The sequence below is a fragment of the Otolemur garnettii genome, unplaced genomic scaffold (assembly GCF_000181295.1).
Source record: "Otolemur garnettii isolate 467f Iridium unplaced genomic scaffold, OtoGar3 scaffold00373, whole genome shotgun sequence".
NCBI lineage: Eukaryota > Metazoa > Chordata > Mammalia > Primates > Galagidae > Otolemur > Otolemur garnettii.
In genome coordinates, this window is record NW_003852768.1 from 27,289 (window position 1) to 52,144 (window position 24,856).

A 24,856-nucleotide genomic window follows, 5' to 3' on the forward strand; every position below is an offset into this window, starting at 1 on the left:
GATGGGAAGTCTGGTTTTGTCTTTTCTTTTATATGAGAAGCAAAATGTTTTAAAACATTAGCATCCATTAGCTGCCTCCACAATTGCTCTATAATTAGGTAAAGTGATTTTATCTATAACTTTCTAGAACAAAGCCTTGTGTGAACTAAATCCTTCCCCCTTGCCAAGATAATAAATCCTAGCTCTGCAAAGTCCTATAGAACTGAGGCCCTCCAAGAGAGGCCAAAGCAGAGAGAAGTAAACCTAGCTCTCCCACCCACAGAATATTATTAGTTAGATTCCATTTTCAGAGTCCTTCACAAAGGCAATTTTTAACTCATAGCAATGTACCCAATTCAGGAATGACTTTTTTGGGTTTTTTTTTTTTTTTTGGCAGTTTTTGGCCAAGGCCAGGTTTGAATGCATCACCTCTGGTATATGAGACTGGAGCCCTACTCCTTGAGCCACAGGCACCGCCCAGGAATGCATATTCTAAACGTACATCAAAAAGGTTGGTATATCTATAATTTTTCAATGGCCAACATACTTACAGTTTTTTCATTATTTTCAAAAGCTTCTCTTGCTTCTTCAAATGTGCAGACTTCTTCTTTACACTCACGCTCTATGTTGCCCTGTCTTATTTCTTCAAAGAGTCCATTAGCTCTTGGGTAACGTTTTAATACAGAATTAGCTTTTTCTCCTGTGAGAAAAACTAAAAAGAGATATAACAATGAGTATAAAAATGTAATATAAAACCCATGTGGGCACTTAATATACAAGATGAAAACTGTTAGATGCTCTTTAGAAAACAGAACCAACATCTTAAAGTTCTTTTTGTGATTGAGCAATGAAATAAACCACTGACTATATCTGCTATCTTCTTCATTATGTGAGTATGTCCTTTCAGTAGCAGTTGCCCTGGGCAGGGACAGTGACATAATTAACTATGTTATATTCTGACTTACAGCACACTCCTGCCAACCATAGGTGTTTAAATATAGTAATAATGATAGCACTACTTATACTCATTACTGTAAGTAGATACCCCAAGGCATTCTGCTGTCAGACAGCAGCAGCCAAATCAAAATCCACTCTCTAGACTATCAATTTGTATCCCTCTAACTAAAAATAAATAAAACTCCAGTTGACCTAATAATATAAGCTCAGAGAAGTATTACTTGTATGAAAAGGTTACAAAATAACATCAAAAAAAATTAAATTTGGTCATAATTCCTTCTGAGGACACACTAATAGTAATTTTGTACTAAATGCATTTAAGTTAAATACAGTGTAACAGTTTAATTGTCCTTCAGACACATTTCACTGCCTTTCATAAAAAGAAAATTCTACTGTCTGACTCACAGAGGCATTTTGTATAAAAATTCAACACATATTTATGAAACCCAGTAAAATAAATAAGGCAATATTCATATGTATATTTACGGGGGATTGTTTTTATTTTTATATAAAGATACATTTTAGCTTTACTTCAATTAGATTTTTCTAAAAAGCCTCTTGCTTATTTGGAGAGATAAATATAATACCATCAGAATTTAATCTCCACTAATGCAAAGAAATTTGAAAATTTCCTACTGTACAGAACTTTGATATCAGAGAAGGCACATTACAGATCTTTCAAGATGCTAAAAAATAAGTCTATACTTTTCAAAAAAAATTAAGTAAAAGAAAACCAGTAACTACTCTTTCAAAAATGGCAGTAGGTATTTCACTTTATAGAAGATATGGACTCATTATTTGAAGTATACAAATTGACACCAGTTAGGTGGTACCTACATGAGGGTGAAAACCATGATAGGCCTTCAATAAGTATCTCCTTCCTCTGTACCTCATAAGGGGAACCATCTATACAATGAATCAGGATCATATAATATGAGACAAAACTTTTAAAAATATAAATTGTGGTTAAGTTATGTGAAGGAACCAAAAAAGATGCTGTTGAGTCAAATAACAGCAAAATTTTTTAGTACTGCTTTTCACCTTTTAGCAGTATCAGAATCTTGAGAGGACTTTTTTTTTTTTTTTTTTTTTTTTTGCAGTTTTTGGCCAGGGCTGGGTTTGAACCCACAACCTCCGGCATATGGGGCCAGTGCCCTACTCCTTTGAGCCACAGGCACCGCCCTGAGAGGACTTATTATTACAGATTTCTAGGCCTCATCCTCAGAGTTTCTGATTCCATAGTTATAGGGGAAAACCAAGAAAAATGCATTTCTAATCAGTTCCCAGGTAATGCTGATGTTACTAGTCTCATTACCATTGTCTGAGAACCACTATAATAATGCAAGTTCCTTAGGAAACATTCTGAGGAATGTGTTTATAGAGTGCAGGGGTTAACAAATTTAAAGAGTTCTTTAACTGCATGACTTTTTAGGGCCCTTGATATATTTAATATGTACAGTAATGCACTGCTTAACAATGTGGATTCATTCTGAGAAACGTGTCATTAGGTGATTTTGTCAGTGTATGAATATCACAGAGTGCACTTACACAAACCTAGATGGCATAGCCTACTACACACCTGGAGTATACAGTATACCTTACTACTTCTAAGGTACAAATCCATGCAGCTTGTTACTTTAGTGAATGTTCTAAGCATTTGTGTATCTAAACATGTTAAGTAAAGGTAAAGTAGAAATACAGTATAAAAGATAAAAAATAGTACACCAGTATAGGACACTTACTATGAATGGAACTTGCAGGACAAGGAGTTAACAATGGGTGAGCCACTGAGTGAGTGATGAATGAATGTGAAGGCCTAGGACATTCCTGTATTATACTGTGAGTTTTTTATAAGCACTGTAGCCTTAGGATACACTAAATATATAAAAATGTTTTTTCTTAAAAAATATTTTCCTTCTTCAATAGTAAGTTAACCTAGCCAGGCAGGGTGGCTCACGCCTATAATCCTAGCACTTGGGAGGCCGAGGCAGGTGTACTGCCTGAGTTCACAGGTTTGAGACCAGCCTGAGCTGGATCTAGACCTCGTCTCTAAACATAGCCAGGCACTGTGGCAGGTGCCTGTAGTCCCATCTACTTGGGAGGCTGAGGCAAAAGAATTACTTGACCCCAAGAGTTTGAGGTTGCTGTGAGGTATGATGTCACAGCACTCTACCGAGGACCATGAAGTGAGACTCTGTCTCAAAAAAACAAAAAAAAAAAGTTAACCTTAGCCTACTATAATTTACTTTATAAACTTTTTAATTTTTAAAAGTTGGTTCTTTTTAATAACAGCTTAAAACACACATTGTGCAGCTATGCAAAAATGTTTTTTGTTTATAATCTAATACTATAAGCTTTTTTACTATTTATTTTTATTTATTTTTTTGAGATAGAGTCTCACTATGTTGCCCTGGGTAGAGTGCTGTGGAGTCACAGCTCAACAGCAACCTCAAACTCTTGGGCTTAAGTGATTCTCTTGCCTCAGCCTCCCAAGTAGCTGGGACTACAGGCGCCCACCACAACATTCAGCTATTTTTTGGTTGCAGTTGTCATTGTTGTTTAGCAGGCCTGGGTCAGGCTTGAACCTGCCAGCCTCCATGTATGTGGCTGGCATGGTAACTGCTTTGCTACAGGCGCTGAGCCAAGCTTTTTTACTATTTAAAAAGTTAGTTTATCTTATTTATTTGGCTTTTTAAACTTATTTTGTATTTTTAATTGATTGACTGATTGATTGAGACAGAGTCTCATTCTGTTGCCCTTAGTAGTGTGCTGTGGCACCATCATAGCTCACAACAACCTCAAACTCTTGGGCTCAGGTGATCCTCTTAACTCAGCCTCCCGAGTAGCTGGGACTACAGGCACCCACCACATGCCTGGCTAGGTTTTCTATTTTTAGTAGAGATGGGGTCTTGCTCTTGCTCAGGCTGGTCTCTAACTCCTGAACTCAAGCAATGCACCTGCCTCAGCCTCTGAGAGTGGTAGGATTATAGGTATGAGCCATTGTGCCCAGCTGCTTTTTAAATTTTTTAAAAACTAAGTCACAAACATACACATTAGTCTAGGCCTCCACAGGGTAGGGATCATCACTATCACTGTCTTCTACCTCCAAATCTTGTCCCACTGGAAGGTATTCAGGGGTCATCTCCTATGTTAACTATGCCTTCTTCTGGAATATCTTCTGAAGGACCTGTGTGAGGCTGTTTTACAATTAACTTACTACAGTAAGTAGAAGGAGTACTTACTACTCTAAAATAATGAATGAAAGTATAGTAAATACATAAATCACTAGTCATAGTTGTTTATTGTCATTATAAAGTATTATGTACTATATACAACCATATGTGCTATCCTTTTGCACAACTGGCAGCACAATAGGTTTGTTTGCACCAGTATCACCACAAACATGTGAGTAATATGTTATGCTATAATCTTACAATGTCACCAGGCAATAGGAATTTTTCAGCTCCATTAAAATCTTATGGGACCACCGTCATATATGTGGTCTGATAATTGACTGAAACATCAGAATGTGGCATATGACTGTATTTGTAATGTTTATTTAACTATGGTTTCCTTTTCCAAGAGACATGTTACCAGATTGATAACTTCCTAGCCATTGGTCTTATTTATATCCTCTGAAATGACATACAAGTCTCCTTAATATAACAGGCTAACTAATATGTGAAGAAAGACTGTAGATGATTTTATTTCCCTTAGGGCTTCTCTATTCCAGCATAAGCATGTCTTGTTTATTCATCTGTCATATAAAATGGATTTGTCTCTGTACCATCTTTCTCTCATAAAATACAATATCCTATGCTGAAAACAATACTGCATGTATGCTCAGAGAAGTGAAAAATTGATCAAACTATAAGCTTCCATATTGTAAACACAATACATATGTTATTTCAGTCTACGATATCCCTGAGTTTTGAGACAGTTTTCCTGAGGATAAACAATAATATATTTTGAACTTTTAAGAGAAAAAAAAACCTAAATACGCCTAAGAGAAAAATACTTTCTTATATACTATCTAAATGGAAAAGGGGAGTCAAGGAGAGCAGACTAATTCAAGCAACTCCAGTTATCTAGTAACCAGAAAGTATGCTAATTAAAAGGATAAGCAACTGGAAGGTAATGTAGCAGGAAACAGATCTAATCCTAGCCTAATGAAATGTCATATAAATGATTCCACAATCATCTTCTACATATTTCTTGTACCAGGAAGCAAGATAATATAATACTGAGGACTCTCAATGGAGCTGGCAAGTTGATTTTATCTCACTTGCCAAATCTGGTCAGTTAAAGGATACCACTTGGACTAAGTACCTGACTAGTAGGAAAAATATTATTATAGATTAGTTATATCTGGCATAAGATAGAACAGGAAATGGTGGCAGAATATTTGCCAGTCCTTCTCAAAGTAATTTGGAAATTTGATGGACCCTGCATGATTATATTAGAATTAGAAATTTTTTACATGCAGAAACAAAGGAGGAGGCAGCAGCCAACAGGATGAAATCAAATTATCCCCTCTCAAAACAACAAGCAGTGGCTCACACCTATAATCCTAGCACTTTGGGAGGCCAAGGTTGGTAGTCTGTCTAAGCTCACAGGTTTGAGACCAGCCTAAGCAAGAGCAAGACCCTGAGGCTGAGGCCAGAGAATCACTTAAGCCTAATTAATAATTGCCAAGTGGAAGCAGCCCAAGTGCCCATCAACTCATGAATGGATTAACAAATTGTGGTATACGATGGAATATTATGCGGCCATAAAAAAGATGGTGACTCCTGAGCTGGTGGGTTCGAATCTAGCCCGGGCCTGCCAAACAACAATGATGGCTGCAACCAAAAAAATAGCTAGATACTGTGATGGGTGCCTGTAGTCCCAGCTACTTGGGAGGCAGACGCAGGAGAATCACTTGAGCCCAGGAGTTGGAGGTTGCTCTGAGGTGTAATGCCACAGCACTCTACCCAGGGCGACAGCTTGAGGCTCTGTCTCAAAAAAACAAACAAACAAACAAACAAACAAACAAAAGATGGTGACTTTACATCTTTTATGTTTACCTGGATAGAGCTGGAACATACTCTTCTTAGTAAAGTATCTCAAGAATAGAAGAAAAAGTATCCAATGTACTCAATGTTACTATGAAACCAATATATAATCACCCACACTTTCATATGAATGATAAAACATAACTATAGTCCAGAATGATGACGGAGGAAGAGATGAGAGAAGGGAGGGGAGGGGAGAAGCTGGGAGGGCGGGGGCATTTGGTGGGACCTCACCTAATGTGCACAATGCAGGGGTACATGTCAAAACTATTAAGAGTAGAGTATAAACGTCTTAATACAACAAATAAGTAAGGTGAAGGTTATGTTAACCAGTTTGATGTAAGCATTCCAAATTGTACATAAAATCAGTACATTGTACTCCATAGATGCATTAATGTATACAGTTATGATTTAATAAAAAAAGTTGGAGGTTGCTGTGAGCTATGATACCACTAAGGGTGAAAAAGTGAGACTCTTAAAAATATATATATATATATATCGAGCAAAACTGAAGCACTGATATTTGAAGTGAAAGATAATCACTTCCCTCAATCTCCTTCTCCTTAAATTGTGTGAGTTAACTCCTAATTGTCAGGAATCACATGATGCGACAAGTATACCAAATGTAAATGTGCTTGATGACACAACATTGATGTATGATATAAAACATGCAATTTTCTCACTAAAGGAAATAAAGAAAAATCTAAACCTTTTTTTCTTTAGATTTAGTTAGGAAACATTCATTAAAGAAAATATTTCAAATATAAGGCTTATACACACAGTCTCCCTCACAATTTATTCAAAAAACCTAATCACTTTTTCATAATCTTGGAATAAACAGTCATGCTTTCTCTTCAAAAGAAAATAATAAAATAAATGAAAGAAAAGGGTGCAGTAAGTCATAAGATGAGTAGCAGATGACCACTGCCTTCAAGGTTCTTTGGTGAAAAAGGTAACAAATATAAAAAGACACAAAGAGAGAGCTCTACTGTAATATTTAACATGATAGATGTGCTTTGAAGTGAGAAAACAAACATATTTCTATTGGGTGTGGAGGGCAGTAGAAGGGGAAGGATCACTTGCAAGTGTATTTCAGCTGGCCTTTTAAGGATTGACAGGATTACCGCATGCAAATGTGGCAAGGAAAGACATCCTAAGAAAACAGTGAGCCAAGGCCTGGAATTGAGTAAAGCAAGGAGCATAAATGAAGATAGTGAGCTTGTCAGTAGGGCCAGAGTATAAGACTCAAAACAGGAAGAAGTAGGAAAGTGGCCAGTTGCCATGTGGAGGCACTTAATATTAGACTAAGATATCTGAACTGTTTTAGAGCAATACTTAGGGAAGAATAACCTAGAAAACTATGTATATGTACAACATATTTGGAGGTAGAGGGGAGACAGGCCAGGCAATAAATAGGTTACTGACAACAGACCAGCTTAAGAAATAATGGGATCCTGCATTATGAGTGGTGGCATTAGGAATGGATAGGAAGGGACCTACCTATGTGAAAGATATGGATAATGGGTGACTTCTTTGGCCATGCATGTTATTCCTCAGTCAAACCAAATTTCACCATTCTATGAGTTGGCTCTTTTATGCCTCCATAATTTTGTACCTGATATTTTCTCTGTCTAGTGAACTCCTACTCCACTCAGATATTATACCCTCTAAAAATGTTCAAACTTGACTCCCTACTTCATTGGAGTTGCTATGGATTCTCACTATTTATGTATACTTCAATTAATTTGAAGCAATTAGTCAAACTTTATTATAGTTTTTGGTATGACTATCTGGTTTTCCTTCCAGGTTATAAGCTTCCTGAGGGCAGGGCCCATGTGTTAATATGTTGATCCAACTTCAGTCCTTCGTAAAACACCTATTAAAGAACTTAGTATAGAACAAGATCAAATTTGTGTGGAATAAATTAAACGCAAAATAGGAGAGAGTTAGAGGCTTAAGTGACCAGAATTTTGGAGGCCATGGACCATGCTTGTAATTATGAAGCAGCATTGGAAACTTAATATATGGTCGTATAACATATTTGTATAGTGTATAAAATATATTTACAGCAAATTTGGGGGGGAGACAGCACTTTAATGTCCTTTTTGTTTTGTGACAAGAGAAAGTTTTTCAAATTTGTAGACTATTTCAATTTTTGCTTCCCTTGGAGCAAACATATTTTTGTTTTGTAAGCAGCACTTGGCTTCCCCTGGTAGCTATGATGATGTGGAGTAGCTGGACACCTACTATTCTGGGAAGAGGGAACAGCTGGATGCTATTTGGCTTAGCAAGGAACTGGCACCTTGGTTCTCAAAGTGTACAGCAAAGTTTCCCAAGTGTTGTGGCAAACTCACAGAAGACGTGCAGGATATTTTACATTTTTGCAAAGACACGTAGTATATTCAACATTTTTGAATGAAATGCAGTGATACTCAACATCTGAGACACCACACACACCACATAAACTACTAACTTGAGGTACTTCACAGATTCATCAACAGATAAGATAGTTCTACAGTCTCTCTTTTTTTTCTTTTTGCAAAACTGGACTCTCAGCAGTGATAAAAAAAAATAGTACCATATAAAAAAATCACATGGATTTGGTGGTGGTAGTATCCAATCTGACTCCAACATTTGAGAATTTTTGCAGGGCCCAGTAGGCACATACATCCCATTAGTACATAACTGTATGGTTATAGAAGATTGAAATAAAAATACTGCTTTCTTTCAATTTGTGTATATTATCTTTTCTCAAATGTCTATGATGCTGCCAAGATATAAATACTTACTAATTTATTTGGTCTTAACAAATGGAACTATTAATTAGGAATTTATTTTGGCCCAAGGCTGCTATGAAAAAAAATCACTGTGACAACTAAGGGTGACTAATTAAGTTACCCTCTCTTGGGACCCTCTGACTTAGAGGCTCTGAAGTCTGATGGAGTCTTGCTACTCCTCTGCCAAATCCATTCGACATGTCAAGCTCGAATGGACTGTGAAGTTCCTTCTGTGAAGAAGGAGACTGAGATACCTTTTAAAGTTCAAAGTTACTGAAACCTGTCAGGTGGGTTATGGTGGTTCTGATAAGAATTATAGCTTGCAGGAAAAGGATAAAGTGCAGTCCCTTACACCAGTCAGGCAAATCACTCAGTTGTAGGTTATCTTAGGCAAGTCATTGCCTAATCAGTTAGCCACCTTGATTCTGTGAGCAGAGGCTAGGAACATGAACACTGAAATAGCAAGGTCACAAAATAGATGAAATATTGAGAAACGAAGCCTACTATGGTAGGGAGTAAGTACAGGTGAGAGAAATGCTGGGTAGAAAGGTGCCCCCCCCCTCAGTACTGCTAGAAATTACTACCAGCCAGGCTGGGGCAACCTATGCTTCAGTTACTATAGTTATTCCTCTAGTGACCTTGGAACTAACTGTTCTAGGCACCAAAGATCCTGGTTTGGGTGCCCTATTTTTGATGCAACACTATACACAAGCAACAACAGCAAGAACATCAAAAACAACAGAAGATAGGTACTTTCTACAAATGAACGTAGAATTCCATATCTGATCTTCAATGCAAGAGTCACAGCCTACTCCTCTATACCTAATGTGCAATCCTGGAGTTATTGGATTTCCCAAAGGAACAAGATTAGTCAGTGAAGGAAGAAAGATATTATTGCATTATTGGGGGGAGGTGGTGTTGTGGTTATTTAACTTGAGGAACAAATGTGATCTCATTTCTATCTCAAGCTTGCTAAATAGTGCACATCAGTTATAAAGTAAGAAAAAAAGGTGTCAAAGCAAACAGTGCTATGTGAGGAAAGCAAAAACCTAAGCATCACATCTTCATCTATAAATTTGGAATGATAGCACCAACCCATAGTTACAAACTTAAAGAGCTTTGCTCAGAGTATGACAAAGATAGATTTATAATAATAGCAGTATGACTCATTTTCATTGTGGCAGTTATTCCACAAAAGGAAAAACTAAAGAATTATCAAGCTGATAATAAAAATGGACTTGAAAAATATAGAATAAATGAGTAAAGATAGGGTTAACTTGCATTCCATCTGCTTAAATCCAGGGATGCCTAGGAGTTTGACCTCCTTGATCAAGTCTTAGATGAAAGTGACTAGCTTTATAAAGTGCTATTTAAAGTCTGACAATCCCTTGGAGGCTCTCTGTACATTGTTAGAGTGTCTAAACTGTTCATTGAAAATGTGAAGACTGATGGTTTTCACCTGATTTAATTGATTACAGAGCCCAGTGGGATAGTAAAGATTCTCAGTAAACTTGGCTGCTCTGCCACCAGGTTATCTTGCACATATCGTGGTCATTCACAATTAGAAGACAAGTGTGTTCTGTATTACTGAAAATGGTCTTTGGAACTATCTTCCTCCTGCTGCACCACATCTTTAGTCATTATTAAAGTCTTATGAAAACATAGCTGTAGAATCTTGTAAGTCCTTTCAATTATCCCAATGCTGCATAGTCACTACAATATACTTTGATGATTCATAAATATTTGAGATTATCATGAGGTAATCATGATAATCACTCTACCAAGGTGACAAAGTGAGACTCTGTCTCTAAAAATAATAATAAAATAAAATAAAAGTTCAGAAATTCTTATGGATGTAAATTAAGGACTATTTCTGGTCTTTTAATTATAAGGACTTGATACTCATAAACCACCCCCTTTTTTTTTTTAGTAGAGACAGAATCTCACTTTATTGCCCTTGGTAGAGTGCCGTGGCATCACAGCTCACAGCAACCTCCAGCTCCTGGGCTTAAGCGATTCTCTTGCCTCAGCCTCCTGAGTAGCTGGGACTACAGGTGCCCGCTACAACACCCGGCTATTTTTTTCTTGCAGTTTGGTCAGGGCTGGACTGGAACCCACCACCCTCAGTATATGGGGCCGGCACCCTACTGACTGAGCCACAGGCCCTGCCCTTGAGGAAATATTCTTCATCATCATTTATATGCTTACTTTCATTAACTTCAATTTTGGTCAAATGTATGTTGATAGATTATCAGCTTTGGAATTTTAACAATAGACCACAAAGAAGCTCTTAGGAAGATAAGGAAGAAAAACTGTATATATGACAGATACATATGTTTACAGAATCATAAGTAACTACAAGAAAATATACTAGTTAAACTATGTTATTCTGAATTTTAGGTTGAGTGTTCAGATAGCTATCCAATATTTTACATAATGATTGTGAATATTAATGATGGTATTACCTCTTTATACAGAAGTCACTCAAATAAATCCAGTTTTGTGAACTTAGACACAAGAGATAACCAAGGGCATGCATTGTAACTCATGCTATGCTTTACTTAGAGGGGATCCCTAACTCCCTTACACTAATAAAAGGGGCAATTTATTCTACCCACATTCATGAACCTGGCTATGAGACTTGAAAGGCTCATTGCACATGAAAACAGAAAAGCAGAAGGGTGCACTGAACTAGATTAACATACTGACAGCAATAAGAAATGAAAGCTAATTAATCTGAAGGGAAAAGAGCTACAGAAGGCCTCTTGGGGATTGCTTAGAGTAGGATATAACCCCCCTCATATTAACAGTTCACAAAGCTGTAGCCATCAATGATTATGTTTATTGTGGTGACTTTGAGTTACCAACAAAAGGATATATGATGTTCTGCATAATTTTAAGGAGGTAGTAAATTATATAATCTAATTTAGAACTATTTCCATAAAATAGTTTTTAAAAAGTGTCCTTATCATACTAAAAAAGGTGAGCATAGGCAATCTACAAATATATTTATTCAAATGGGAAAATCTGTTCCCAGACAATGTTGTGTAAATGTTGGTATACCACAGACTGAATCTATAGTGCATCCACAAACTAAGTAGGAAGCTATTTTATTTTTCTGAATAAATCGCTAATAATCTTGTTTACTTTATTATTATTAGTTTAGTGAACTTCTCATATAAGACTGCAAAATATGTGAAGCTATCAGCTTAATTAAGCCTTCTGTTTATCATATAAAAGCCACCTTTTTAGACATAGTAAAACCTTTCTAAGTTGACTACCCAAGGGACTATAACAAACTGGTCAACATACGGAGTCAACATAAGACTCTAGGCCTACTCTACTGATACATATATGTGATGCATGTCTGGTCTATGAAAATTAGGTCGAGGAGGTGGTCAGGTAGGGAGGTGGTCAACTATGGAGGTTCTACTGCATATCCTTGGAGTTTAAGTGAGTCAATATCCATTCACCACTTTCATCAACCCTATATTGATACAAGTGAATATGTAGCATAAGAGAAAAATGTGGCATGGCAAAAAGACTGAATTTGTAGTCAGGAGACCTGGATTCCTGCTCTAGCTCTGACACTCACCTGGCTACATGATTCTATATTTGTTAATTTATTTGGGCCTGTTTCCTAATTTGTGAAACAAGGGTCTTACATAGGATTTCTCAGGTACTTTCAGTTGTAACAGGAAAGAGTTCTATAAATTGCAAGAGTTTTATAAAGTGGGAGTCCTGTATTGTACCCAAATTCTTGCAGGATATGAATACAGTATTCATTATTTTTTAGCCAAGCAATCATCATCACCAAACCAACAATAAGTAAATAAACAATGCAGAAAATCACAAAGCATCTGCCCTACCTAATCCTGTGCTCAGATTTATTTTTATAAATCTTATAAAGTGTTACACTTGTAATTCCTTGTTTTCTTGCTTATAGCTCATTTGGATATTATTATTTACCCTGTTTACCTATATACAATACCTTTAAGGGTTTTTTTCTACTGAAATAGTTAAATAAGAATGACTAATCACAAACTGATGGAAATAGTTTTCCTTAGGAAAAAAAAGTTCTGAAGTGACATTTCACTTACTAAAAACCCAAATTATGCAAACTAAAAAAATGCTGTTTGGATCATCATACTGCCCTTACTTAGGAAAATAGAAAAATGGAATATTTCTCAATTTGATCTCACCACTATAACCTATTTAGGAAAATTAAAGGTTAAATTTTTCATACCTGGCATGTTTATAATTCTGAATTTATTGTATGGTGGTACTCATGCGCCAACCAGGTTGTCACAAATTTGTGGTTTAGTTAGAAAGACATATAGTATGTCTTTATACAAGAATTTGGTAGCTAAAACCTATTCAAAGGCTCAGATATTTTAAAAATAATTTGAAGTTGCAGGACTGAGCTAGTGAAAGTAGTAAGTCTAAAAAGTTTGAGAGAAGAAAAATGTTATTATAAATATCTTTAACACCCTAATCCCTTTTCCTAAGGATAATGTGTCGATTATCATCATTACCTAAGACATTTTTAAAAATATCTTAGTACTACTGGAGGCATATAATGAAATACTAAATGATAACAGGCAGATGTCCTGGCACGAGTGTTAATAATATGCTAGAAATGAATTTCTATAAGAGAAATAGTAAAAGAAATAATGGGCTGGGCATGGTGGCTCACACTTACAATCCTAGCACCCTGGGAGGCTGAGGCAGGTGGATTGCCCTGAGCTCAGAGGTTCAAGATCAGCATGAGCCAGAGTGAGACCTCGTCTCTACCAAAAAATAGCTGGGCATTCTGGCAGGTGCCTGTAGTCCCAGCTACTTGGGAGGCTGAGGCTAGAGAATCACTTAAACCCAAGGGTTGGTGGAGGTTGCTTTGAGCTATGATTCCATAGTGCTTTACTGAGGGCCACAAAGTAAGACTCCGTATAAAGTCAATATTCTTTAAAACCAAGGCTGGGGGTGGTGGCTCACACCTGTAATCCTAGCATTCTGGGAGGCTGAGGTTGGTGGATTGCTTAGCTCCTAAGTTCTAGGTCAGCCTAAATAAGAGCAAAATCCTGTCTCTAATAAAAATAGAAAAAAGTTAGTTGGGTGTTGTGTCGCAGGTGCCTGTAGTCCTACTTACTCAGGAGGCTGAGGCAGGAGGATCATTTGAGCTCAACAGTTTGAAGTTGCTGTGAGATATTATGGCACAGCACTCTATCTGGGATGACAGAGTGAGGCTCTGTCTCAAAACAAAATTCTTTGAAAACAAAACCAGGGTGGCACCTGTGGCTCAGTGAGTAGGATGCTAGCCCCATATACTGAGGGTGGTGGGTTCAACTCAGCCCCGGCCAAACTGCAACCAAAAATAGCTGGATGTTGTCAGCTACTTGGGAGGCTGAGGCAAGAGAATCGCCTAAGCCCAAGAGCTGAAGGTTGTTGTGAGCTGTGACACTATGGTACTCTATTGAGAGTGACAAAGTGAGACTCTGTCTCTAAAAAAAAAAAAATAAAATAAAATAAAAACCAATATGGTCCTCCCACAGTGATCAGTAATACTTTATAAATATCTCAATATGGTTTTCTTAAAACCAGATTTTAGACCATACGTTCAGATGTCTCTTGATCATGCCTTGTCTCATGATTTTATGCTTCATAAGTAAAAAAGAGATAGAAATGGCCCAATACATACTCCAGAAAAAGAAAGTAAAAGGTAAATTTTTCTTTGAGGGGGTTTTAAAATTTAAAGCTACTTCTTGCCAAAAAGAATTCTTCAGGAAATGGCAGACAACAGCAATCAAATCACTAGCAATTATGCCAACTGATTTAAAGGCATGGCATTCTAACACATGATATTTCTGAACTAGGGAAAATGCCTTGCCCATAGTAAACAAACAAATATGGAATTAATAAATGGCCTACTTTGGAATGATTAAGCATACAATCAGGTGGAATCATCAAAACAAGAGCAGTCCAAAGATGGCTATTCCTTCTGTTACTAGTTCCTGAATTGTGTCAGGAAGAATATCAGATGTCAGTGTTTACAGTTGTTACACCCATAAGATTTCCTTTCTATTAATAGTTTACAGATCCTACTATACTGATTATATTTCTCTCCCATATGGAAGCATATGGAAATATCTATGACTAATAATCACTACTTAATGGGGAAAAAAAGGTAGGTAGACAGAACTCATCAAATATGAAATATGGTTTTAAACACATACCATGTTTCCCCCAAAATAAGACACTATCTTATATTTATTTTTTCTCAAGAAGACATACCAGGGGGTCAGCGCCTGTGGCTCAAGTGGCTAAGGCACCAGCCACATAAATCCAAGGTGGTGGGTTCAAATCCAGCCTGGCCCGCCAAACAACAATGGCAGCTGCAACCAAAAAATAGCCAGGCGTTGTGGTAGGCACCTACGGTTCCAGCTACTTGGGAGGCTGAGGTAGGAGACTCGCTTGAGCCCAGGAGTTGGAGGTTGCTGTGAGCTGTAATGCCACAGCACTCTACCCAGGGGGACAGCTTGAGGCTCTGTTTCAAAAAAAAAAAAAAAGAAGAAGAAGACACACTAGGGCTTATTTTCAGGGGATGTCTTATTTTTATTAAGTATAATACAATAATCTACATTTATTCAAATACAGTTAAGTCATCTTCTACAGGAACCTGACGGGGGAGTGACCTTGTTGGTGGGGCTGGCGCTAGTGATGCATGAACTCCTTTCCCCTAGCTGTTCACATCTGCGCAATAGGATGCCTGTGACCACGGCTACCACTAGCGCACCCGTGCAAGTGCGAACAGCTCGGAGAAAGGAGCTGTGGCAGATAAAAGGTATTCCAGTCTTCCTTACTGCTCTGTGCTGAAATGCATAGCCACGCCCATCACCAGGTCTTATTATCAGGGTAGGGCTTATATTTAACAAATGCATAGAAATCCTGCTAGGGCTTATTTTGGGGGGTAGGTCTTATTTTCAGGGAAATATGGTAGCTTTATGTTATTATAACTGCTTTACCAGCCATCCACAAAGACAGACAGTATGATAGGTACTCAATGTGATAGCTGTAATCTAGAATTTAGAAGTAGGTAATTGTTCTAGTATGATACACACTACATTTAACCAGAAAGCCACATTCCAAAGGGGGCTACCACAAAAAAATTCAGCCCACAGTAGTGCATAGTAGGTTTATGAAATGGAGTTTCACTGAAAAGTTAGTGCCTTTGCTAGTTTAGCACATAGATTTCAGAAATGACTTTTCACTGGTGAAATCAATGCTGTATATATGAATTTGCTCTAGAGATGGCAGTTTGCACACAGGTTTTGCTTGCACACAGTATAAAAATCTAAAGCCCCTGAAGTTTGTACCCTTAGGAATGGTGGCAAAGAACTGATTTCTAAATGGCACCATGTTCACCAGTTGAGTTTAAGGATTCGTGGTTGCTTTAATTTAACTGGATGGGTGAGATGAATACCATAGTTAGAATGCTGTCACATATGCCTCAGATGAACTTTTTAGCTTAGATATGGTAGATGAACCCAAAGGAGGAAAGAAGTAGGGTTTCATGGAGTTTATATACGAGGATATATGGCAGAACTGTGCCTTCTTGTTAATAAATGTCTGTATATAGCAAAATTTACCTAAGGCTTGGTTGTAACCTGGTAACCAGATTGTAGAGAGGCCTAGGCCTCTCAGGCCTTAAACTATTGGAAGCTACTAACATTTATCAAAAAACCTAATAAGTGTAAAGAAAACTTGATTTTTGATTATTTTCAATACACTCTTGCTAGCCTACATGTAATCTAATCCCAAAGGATCTGTTAGGCTAATGCACAGAATTCTAGAATCTCATTTGTTTCCAAACTAGACCTTTAACCACTCATGCAATCCATACAGTTCTAATTTACTGATACATGAGAGTCGTTTAGAAAGTATTCAGCCATCTATGTCTCTATTTTTCATATAACATCACTGGATACTTTCTGGAGAGCTCTCGTATGAGAGCTGGATGCTTTAGAAGCCTCTGAATTCAAGGGTTCCCTATGCATACTGCATATATATTGATTGAAAGATATGAAACTAGTTTCTATAAGCCAAAATCATGACTTTCAGCATATCCCATGGTTCAACCAAATATACTGAGTATATGAAGCCACACTAGAAACAATGGGAAGAATTATATTCTCTAAGACCATAAAGTATGGAAGCAACTGATTTGTCATCATCAGAGAAGCACATAATATTAACTATTCTGCTATTCCTTCTACCATATTATTTTCTCTCCCTTTATACATTAATACAACTTTAAAAGGTAGATAGTAATTAATATGTATATATAACAGAATCTCAGAGATGAAAGGAACTTTGAAATTCATTAAATCTAGTGGCTTATTTCTTTATTTATTTTGCAGTTTTTGGCTGGGGCTGGGCTTGAACCCACCACCTCTGGTATATGGGGCCGGCACCTTACTCCTTTGAGCCACAGGTGCCACCCAAATCTAGTGGCTTTTTAAGCTTTTTTTTTTTTAGACACAGCCCCAAGCTGTCCCCCTGGGTAGAGTGCCATGGCATCACAGCTCACAACAACCTCCAACTACTGGGCTTAAGCGAGTCTCCTGCCTCAGCCTCCCAAGTAGTTGGAACCACAGGTGTCCGACACAATGTCTGGCTATTTTTTGGTTGCAGCCGTCATTGTTGTTTGGCAGGCCCGGGCTGGATTCGAACCCGCCACCTTAGGTGTATGTGGCTGGAGCCACTTGAGCCACAGGTGCCAAGCCAGCATTTTAAGCTTTTAATAGTCATAGAATCCTCTGCAAGTCAAACCTATAAAGAAATAAAAACAGATAAAATGTAAAATATTCGAGTTATTCTATCTGGATAGGAGGTGCTATTATATACATTTGGAGAAATTCCCTTTCTTCCCTTCCATCATGGTGGCCCATCTCAGGGGCCTCTTTAGAATACCCAAGGCTTCATTGAGCACACTGAAAACCACTGATCCATCTTAACCCCTTCATTTTACTGTTTATAAAACTGAAATTTATAGTTAAGTGATTTACCCAAAGACACAACTACTTGATCATAGGACTAGGACTACAGCTTGGTCTCCAGAAACATATATTGCTCTCCTTTAGACTCAACTTACATTTATAAAATCCATCATAATATAAAGAGAATGAAAATACAAACCACAGAATGGGAGAAAATATTTGCAAAAGACATAACTGTTACCCAAAGAACAACCAGATTTAAAAATAGGTCAAAGACCTTAACAACTCCTCACCAAGAAAGATATATAGATGGAAAATATACATATGAGAAGATGCTCCACAGTATAAAGCCATGTGTTTCTCAAGGATGGGAATATGTTCTGAGACAGGTGTTGTCAGGTCATTTTTCCATATGAATATCATAGAGTATAATTACATAAACCCATATAGTAAACACTACTACACACCTAGTTATAAGGGCTAGACCAGAGGTTCCCAACCTGTGGGTAGCGACCCCTTTTTAACAAAGAAAATACATTGCAGCATTAGGAAGGTTGAGAACCACTGGTCCAGACTATTGCTCCTAGGCTACAAACATGTACAATATGTTATCATAATCAATTCAGTAGGCAACTGTAATAAAATGTATTTGTATATCGGGGCAGCGCCTGTGGCTCAAAGGAGTAGGGCGCCAGCTCCATATGCAAGAGGTGGCGAGTTCAAACCTAGCCCTGGCCAAAAAAAAAAAAAAAAGTATTTGTATATCTAAACATAGGAAAGATATAGTATAAATATGGTATTATGGGGTGGCACCCATAGCTCAATGGGTAGGGCGCCAGCCACATACACTGAGGCTGGTGGGTTCAAACCCAGCCTGGCTCAGCTAAAACAACAATGACAACTGCAACAACAAAAAAATAGTCAGGTGTTGTGGCAGGCACCTGTAGTCCCAGCTACTTGGGAGGCTGAGGCAAGAGAATCGCTCAAGCCCAAGAGTTTGAGGTTGTTGTGAGTTGTGACGCCACAGCACTCTACCCAGGGTGACAGCTTGAGACTCTGTCTCAAAAAAAAAAAATAGTACTATAATCTCATGGGACCACCATTGTATATTCAGTCCATTGTTGACCAAAATGTCATTATATAGCTCATGACTATATGTCATCAGGGAACTGCAAGTTAAAATAATGAGATACCACTACATACCTATTCAAATGGCCAATATCTAGGATACTAACATCAATGATGTCAAAGATATATGGAGAAACACAAACTCTCATTCATTGCTGGTGAGAATGCAAATGGTATAGTCACTTTAGAAGACAGTTTGGTGGTTTCTTATAAAACTAAACACATTCTCATCATATGATCCAGCAATTGTACTCCTCAGTATTTACACAAGAAAGCTGAAAACTTAGGTCCACACAAAATGTTTACAGCAGCTTTATTCGTAATTGCCAAAACTTGGAATAACCAAGACATCCTTCAGTAGATAAATGAATAAACAAACTGTGGTACATCCAGACAATAGAATATTATTCAATGGTAAAACAAATGAGCTATTAAGCCATGAAAAGGCATGGAGGACCCTTCAATTACTAAAGTGAAAGAAGCTAATCCAAAAAGGGTACATATTGAATGAGTACAACTATATAACATTCTGGAAAAGACAAAATATGGAGATCATCTGTAGGTTTCCAGGGCTGGGGACGAAAATGAAAATGAAAATGAAAATGAAATAATTAATTGACTTTAAATGTATGCTTTCACTTGAACTATAGTCTAGGCAGCTGCCAAATCAAATTACATACTATATTATGAGACAGTCACTTCACGAGGTTTGTCAGGGGGGTGAGGAGGGTGAGATGCATAGGTGAAGCACAAAGGATTGTTGAGGCAGTGAAACTACTCTGTATAATATTATAACGGTAGATACATGTCATTAGTCATTATGTCCAAACCCATAGAATGAACAACACCAAGAATGAACCCTAATGTAAACTGTAGATTGTGTGTGATAATGGTGTGTCAAGGTAGGTTCATCAGTTGTAACAAATGTACCTCTCTGGCAAGGGATGTTGATAATGGGAGAGGCTATGTGTCTGTGGGAGAAGGAGGTATTTGGGAATTCTCTGCACCTTTTATTCAATTTTCCTGTGAACTTAAAATTTCCCTAAAAAAGCAAAGCCTATTTAAAAATAAAACATAGCAATATGTTAAATAAGGCTTACCTTTAAACATTTTCTTCTAGGCAGCGCCCATAGCTGAGTGGGTAGGGCGCCGGCCACATAAACTAAGGCTGGCGGGTTCGAACCTATCCTGGGACAGCTAAAATCAACAATGACAACTGCAACAAAAGAAATAGCCAGGTATTGTGGCAGGCGCCTGTAGTTCCAGCTCTTTAGGAGACTGAGGCAAGAGAATGGCTTAAGGCCAAGAGTTTGAGGTTGCTGTGAGTTGTGACCCCACAGCACTCTCCCAAGGGCAACACAGTGAGACTCTGCCTCAAAAGAAAAAGACTTTCTTCTATTTATTCTAAACCAGTGGTCCTCAATCTTAGGTTATTTTTTTACTCCTAGGGGACCTTTGGTAATATCTGAATATATTTTTGGTTGGCATAAATTTAAGGGGGAGAGTCCCATAGGCATCTAGTAGGAAGAGGCCAAGGATGCTACTTAACATTCTAAAATGCACAGGATATCGCCCACAGCCTAAAATGCCTCCTAGGTCTATACCCAAAATAACTGAAAACAGATATTAAATCAAAAATGTGTACATTTACATTCATGGAAGCACTAGTCTCAACAGCCAAAAGGTAAAAAATAGATAAATGTCCATCAACTGATAAATGGATAAATGTGGTACATTCATAGAATGGAATATTATTCAGTTATAAAAAGGAATGAAATACTAATACAACATAAATAAACTTTAAAAAATTATGGGTTTTTTTGTTTGTTTGTTTTTTGTTTTTTTTTTTTGGAGAGAGAGCCTTAAGCTGTCACCCTGGGTAGAGTACCGTGGCATCACAGCAAACTCCAACTACTGGGCTCAAGCAATTCTCCTGCCTCTGCTTCCCAAGTAGCTGGGACCACAGGCACCCACCCCACAATGCCCGGCTATTTTTTGTTGTTTGGTGGGCCCGGGCTGGATTGGAACCGCCAGCTCAGGTGTATGTGGCTGGCACCTTAGCCGCTTGAGCCACAGGTGCCAAACCTAAAAAAAGTATGTTAACTGAAAAAAAAGCTAGACACATGTGCACAGTGTGGTCATGTATTATTTGATTTATATGAAATACCTGGAATAGGTAAATCCATAGAGATAGAAAGCAGGTTAGAAGTAGCCAGAATCTGGGAGGAGGAAGAAATACTAAGTGACTGCTTAATAGGTATTGAGTCTCCTTTGAAGTCATGAAAGTGTTTTGGAACTAGGTAGTTACACAACATTGTGAAAGTACTAAATGCCACTAAATTGCATACTTTAGAACTGCCAAGTCTATGTTACATGAATTTTGCCTCAATTTTTAAAAAAACTCAATAGTTGGTGGCGCCTGTGTCTCAAAGGAGTGGGGTGCCGGCCCCATATGCCAGAGGTGGTGGGTTCAGGCCCAGCCCTGGCCAAAAACTGCAAAAAAAAAAAAATAATAATAATCTCAATAGTGCTGAGGTTGAGAAACTTCTACACTTATGAACTAACAGTTATTTTCTTCTTTAGTAAGTAAATAACAAAAAGCATCAAGCACTGTAATGAGTTTAAAAAAAAAAAAAAGTAGCCTGTTCCTTAAATAGTTATCTCTTTTTCTGGTGGGAAAGACTTGTCAAGAAAACATAATGGCAGTTGTCAGCCCCATGCAGATTTGTATTACTGTTATAAAATTAAGAAGATAAAATAGAGTTTACAATAAGTTGGTATCATCTAAACTACAGAGGCAAGAATATGTCACAATAATAAAGAGACTCTCAGATCTAATATAGACCAGAAAATGAAATAATTAATTGACTTTAAATGTATGCTTTCACTTGAACTATAGTCTAGGCAGCTGCCAAATCAAATTACATACTATATTATGAGACAGTCACTTCACGAGGTTTGTCAGTTTGAAGGTGCATTCCCTGTTTGAAAAAATGGAGTTGCAAACTCAGAAGTAAAGTTTAGAATTGGCTTCAATTGAGCAATAGTTCATCAGTGAATCAAAGAACGTAGGTGTTTACTGTGGTGGCTGTAAACCATCTTTCCTTCCACTAAGTCTTGATAAGTGGGGGGACGTGTTTGGGTTCCTTCGGCTAAAGGAGCCAATCACATCCAAGGACCCAAAGGAATTATAAGAAACCAAGATTAAATGGCAGCACTGCCACTGTTTATTTATAGCATGACTATATGTTCATATATACTAGACTATTAACAGCATGTTGCCATTAAGTATGGAAAATGGAGAAGGAAAAATGACTCTTCATATTAAGATTTTGTAGACCTAAGATTTTCTTCTAGGCTAGGTAGTTAAGAGCTGTTTCCACACACTAACTTCTAAAAGGGGAGAAATCGAAAAAATGCTAAGTTATCTATAAAGTTATCTATTTTATCCTAGTTATCCCCTATAAATAAGGCCTGCTTGAACACAAACATTAACTATTCCAGACATACTGTTGTCTATGCATCAAAACCAAATTGGTCTTTTTGAAGATTCATGGCTGAGTGTATTATTCTTATCTTGTGAAGGATGTGTAGGAGCAGCTTGTGGTTTGCTATTGTTGAGATGGCATGATTAACTTTTTCCAGAAGCTCTATTTTTAAGGTAGACAGTGAAATTGGCCATTAGTAATTGCATATTAGAGAAAGAGCTACCACAAATTACTGTTAGAAAATACAGTAATAAAAGTGTGCTCTGAGATAGAAAAAAACTTTAGATGGAAGACAGATACATTTTTATAAAAAAATAAAATTCCACTTATAGGTTATAATAAGAACAATAATACCAGAATTTTTAGCAATAAAACTATAAAGAAACTGCTTTGTAGGTAAAAATAATACTTACTGGGGGTACTGAGCCTTTTATCATTTTATTATGAATATATCATTTCAGGAATGAAATTAAAAGATAGACTAAAGCTTTAATTTCCACCTGAAAATGATTAAAGATAAATAGTCTAGTACAGTCATCTGGTATCTGCTGGGGACTGGATCCAGGACCTTCTAAAGATACCAAAATGCTTGACTCTCTTATATAAAATGGTATAGTATTCACATATAACCTTAAAATATCCTCTGTGTACTTTCTCTCAAGATTACTTTTAATACACAAAATAATGTAAATTCTTTATAAATAATTGTTATACTGTACTGTTTTTATTTGTATTGCTTTTATTGTTGTATTATTTTTTATTTTTATTTATTTCTGAATATTTTGATCTGTGCTTGGTTGAATCTATAGATGTGGAATCTGCACATATGGAGAGCTGACTATTTACGTATGTAATATTTTGTGAGCTTACTTACACACATTGCAGAATCCTCATGTTCTCTTCTTTGTGAAAATGTTAATTCTCTACTATAATTTTACACATGATTTTATTTGTACATGCTGGTTTTTATTGAACTAGCATCCCATCTTGTCATTTCATTCTGTTTTGGTGTTCCGTGATGTATTACATTATTTGTGGCAAGAAAAACCACAAAGATAAAAACCTATCATTTAAAAATGGTAAGTTACACAGGAGCCAGGTAAACAGTGTCAGGCCACTTACTTTAGGTACCTCCCTTGTGATTTGTGCAGAGCAAGCTTCTGAATTGAAATATCTTGTTAATCTACTTTGGTCACTGACAATCAATGCTGTTGCCTTTTGAATTACTATAGCCAGGGACCACTGCTACTCTGAAGATTTTAATACTTGAGGCACTCTACTATCTGATAAACATGTGTTTTAACTGTTACCACAAATGTTGATGGACAATGAGACATTTCCCTTTGCTTGTCTGTCTAGTCCCCTTGATATAAGAACATTGTCATAGATCTTAGAAAATAATTTCTTTTGTACCTCTAACAGCAACAGATAGCTCCTAAGTTTTTATTAATAATTTACTTTATATGTTACTGATTAATAGAACATTCAGAACATGGTTTATTGGAAGAAAAGAAAAACTGCATATGACATAAAAAGACCTAGTTTTGCATTTGGCTCTCTAGTAACAAGCTGTAGATTATAGATAAGGATTTGTCCTCTGAGCCTCTTTTTTATAGCATATGAGGATACTAATCCCTATTTATTCATAGGGTTGTCATACAGCTTTCAAATAAGGTAATGTAAAGGAAATATCTGTGAGTTTAAAGTGCTCTACAGATTTATTAATATCAAAATAATTATAAGTTCTTTAGAGTCTTAAATACAAAGCCCTACCTAAGAATTTATATATAGTAAATAGAATTTCTATGCTTCACATAATGAATACTGATGGTGGTCTAATAGGAAAATTAATACACAAGTTTGTTTTCATCTTACCCTAGTCACATAAATTAAGAAAATGATTTTTCTAACATATAGTTATAAATAATTTCTTCATCTGGTATCAAAGAATACTAAAATAAATTCTCCTCAATTTTAATTCATTTTTTATTTTTTCACCTAAACTGTATAGTTGTCCAGCTATGTTCTTTGTTTTCATGGATCCTTAAATCATTTCATGAGGCTAATGCCATATCTTTGTGGTACTTTCCTCTGTGTCCTCCCCCCTTTTTTTTTTAGAAATAGAGTTTCACTTTGTGGCCCTTGGTAGAGTGCCATGGCGTCATAGCTCACAGCAACCTCCAGCTCTTGGGCTTAGGCAATTCTCTTGCCTTAGCCTTCCGAGTAGCTGGGACTACAGGCTCCCGCCACAACGCCCGGCTATTTTTTTTGTTGTTGTTGTTGTTGCAGTTTGGCTGGGGCTGGGTTTGAACCTGCCACCCTTGGTATATGGGGCTGGCGCCCTACTTACTGAGCCACAGGCATGGCCCCACCTCTGTGTCCCTTTGTATGATACATTGAGCTACGTTTGTGAGAATCTTTGCCAAATCCAGTAAAAACTTCATTGTTTAGCATCAGAAAAGAGAAAATAGTACACAGTA

General features: G+C 37.1%; 1 protein-coding gene across 1 annotated transcript in view; it reads right to left on the reverse strand.

Annotated features, from left to right (window-relative positions):
- Nucleotides 1–470: 470 nt before the first annotated feature.
- Nucleotides 471–24,856, reverse strand: part of LOC105888396 (transmembrane gamma-carboxyglutamic acid protein 1-like) — an 88,040-nt gene continuing 63,654 nt past the window's right edge. The window contains exon 3 of the mRNA XM_023509120.1: nucleotides 471–691. Coding sequence (XP_023364888.1) covers nucleotides 501–691 — 191 coding nt within the window. The 3' untranslated portion in view covers nucleotides 471–500. The remainder of the gene's footprint in view (nucleotides 692–24,856) is intronic.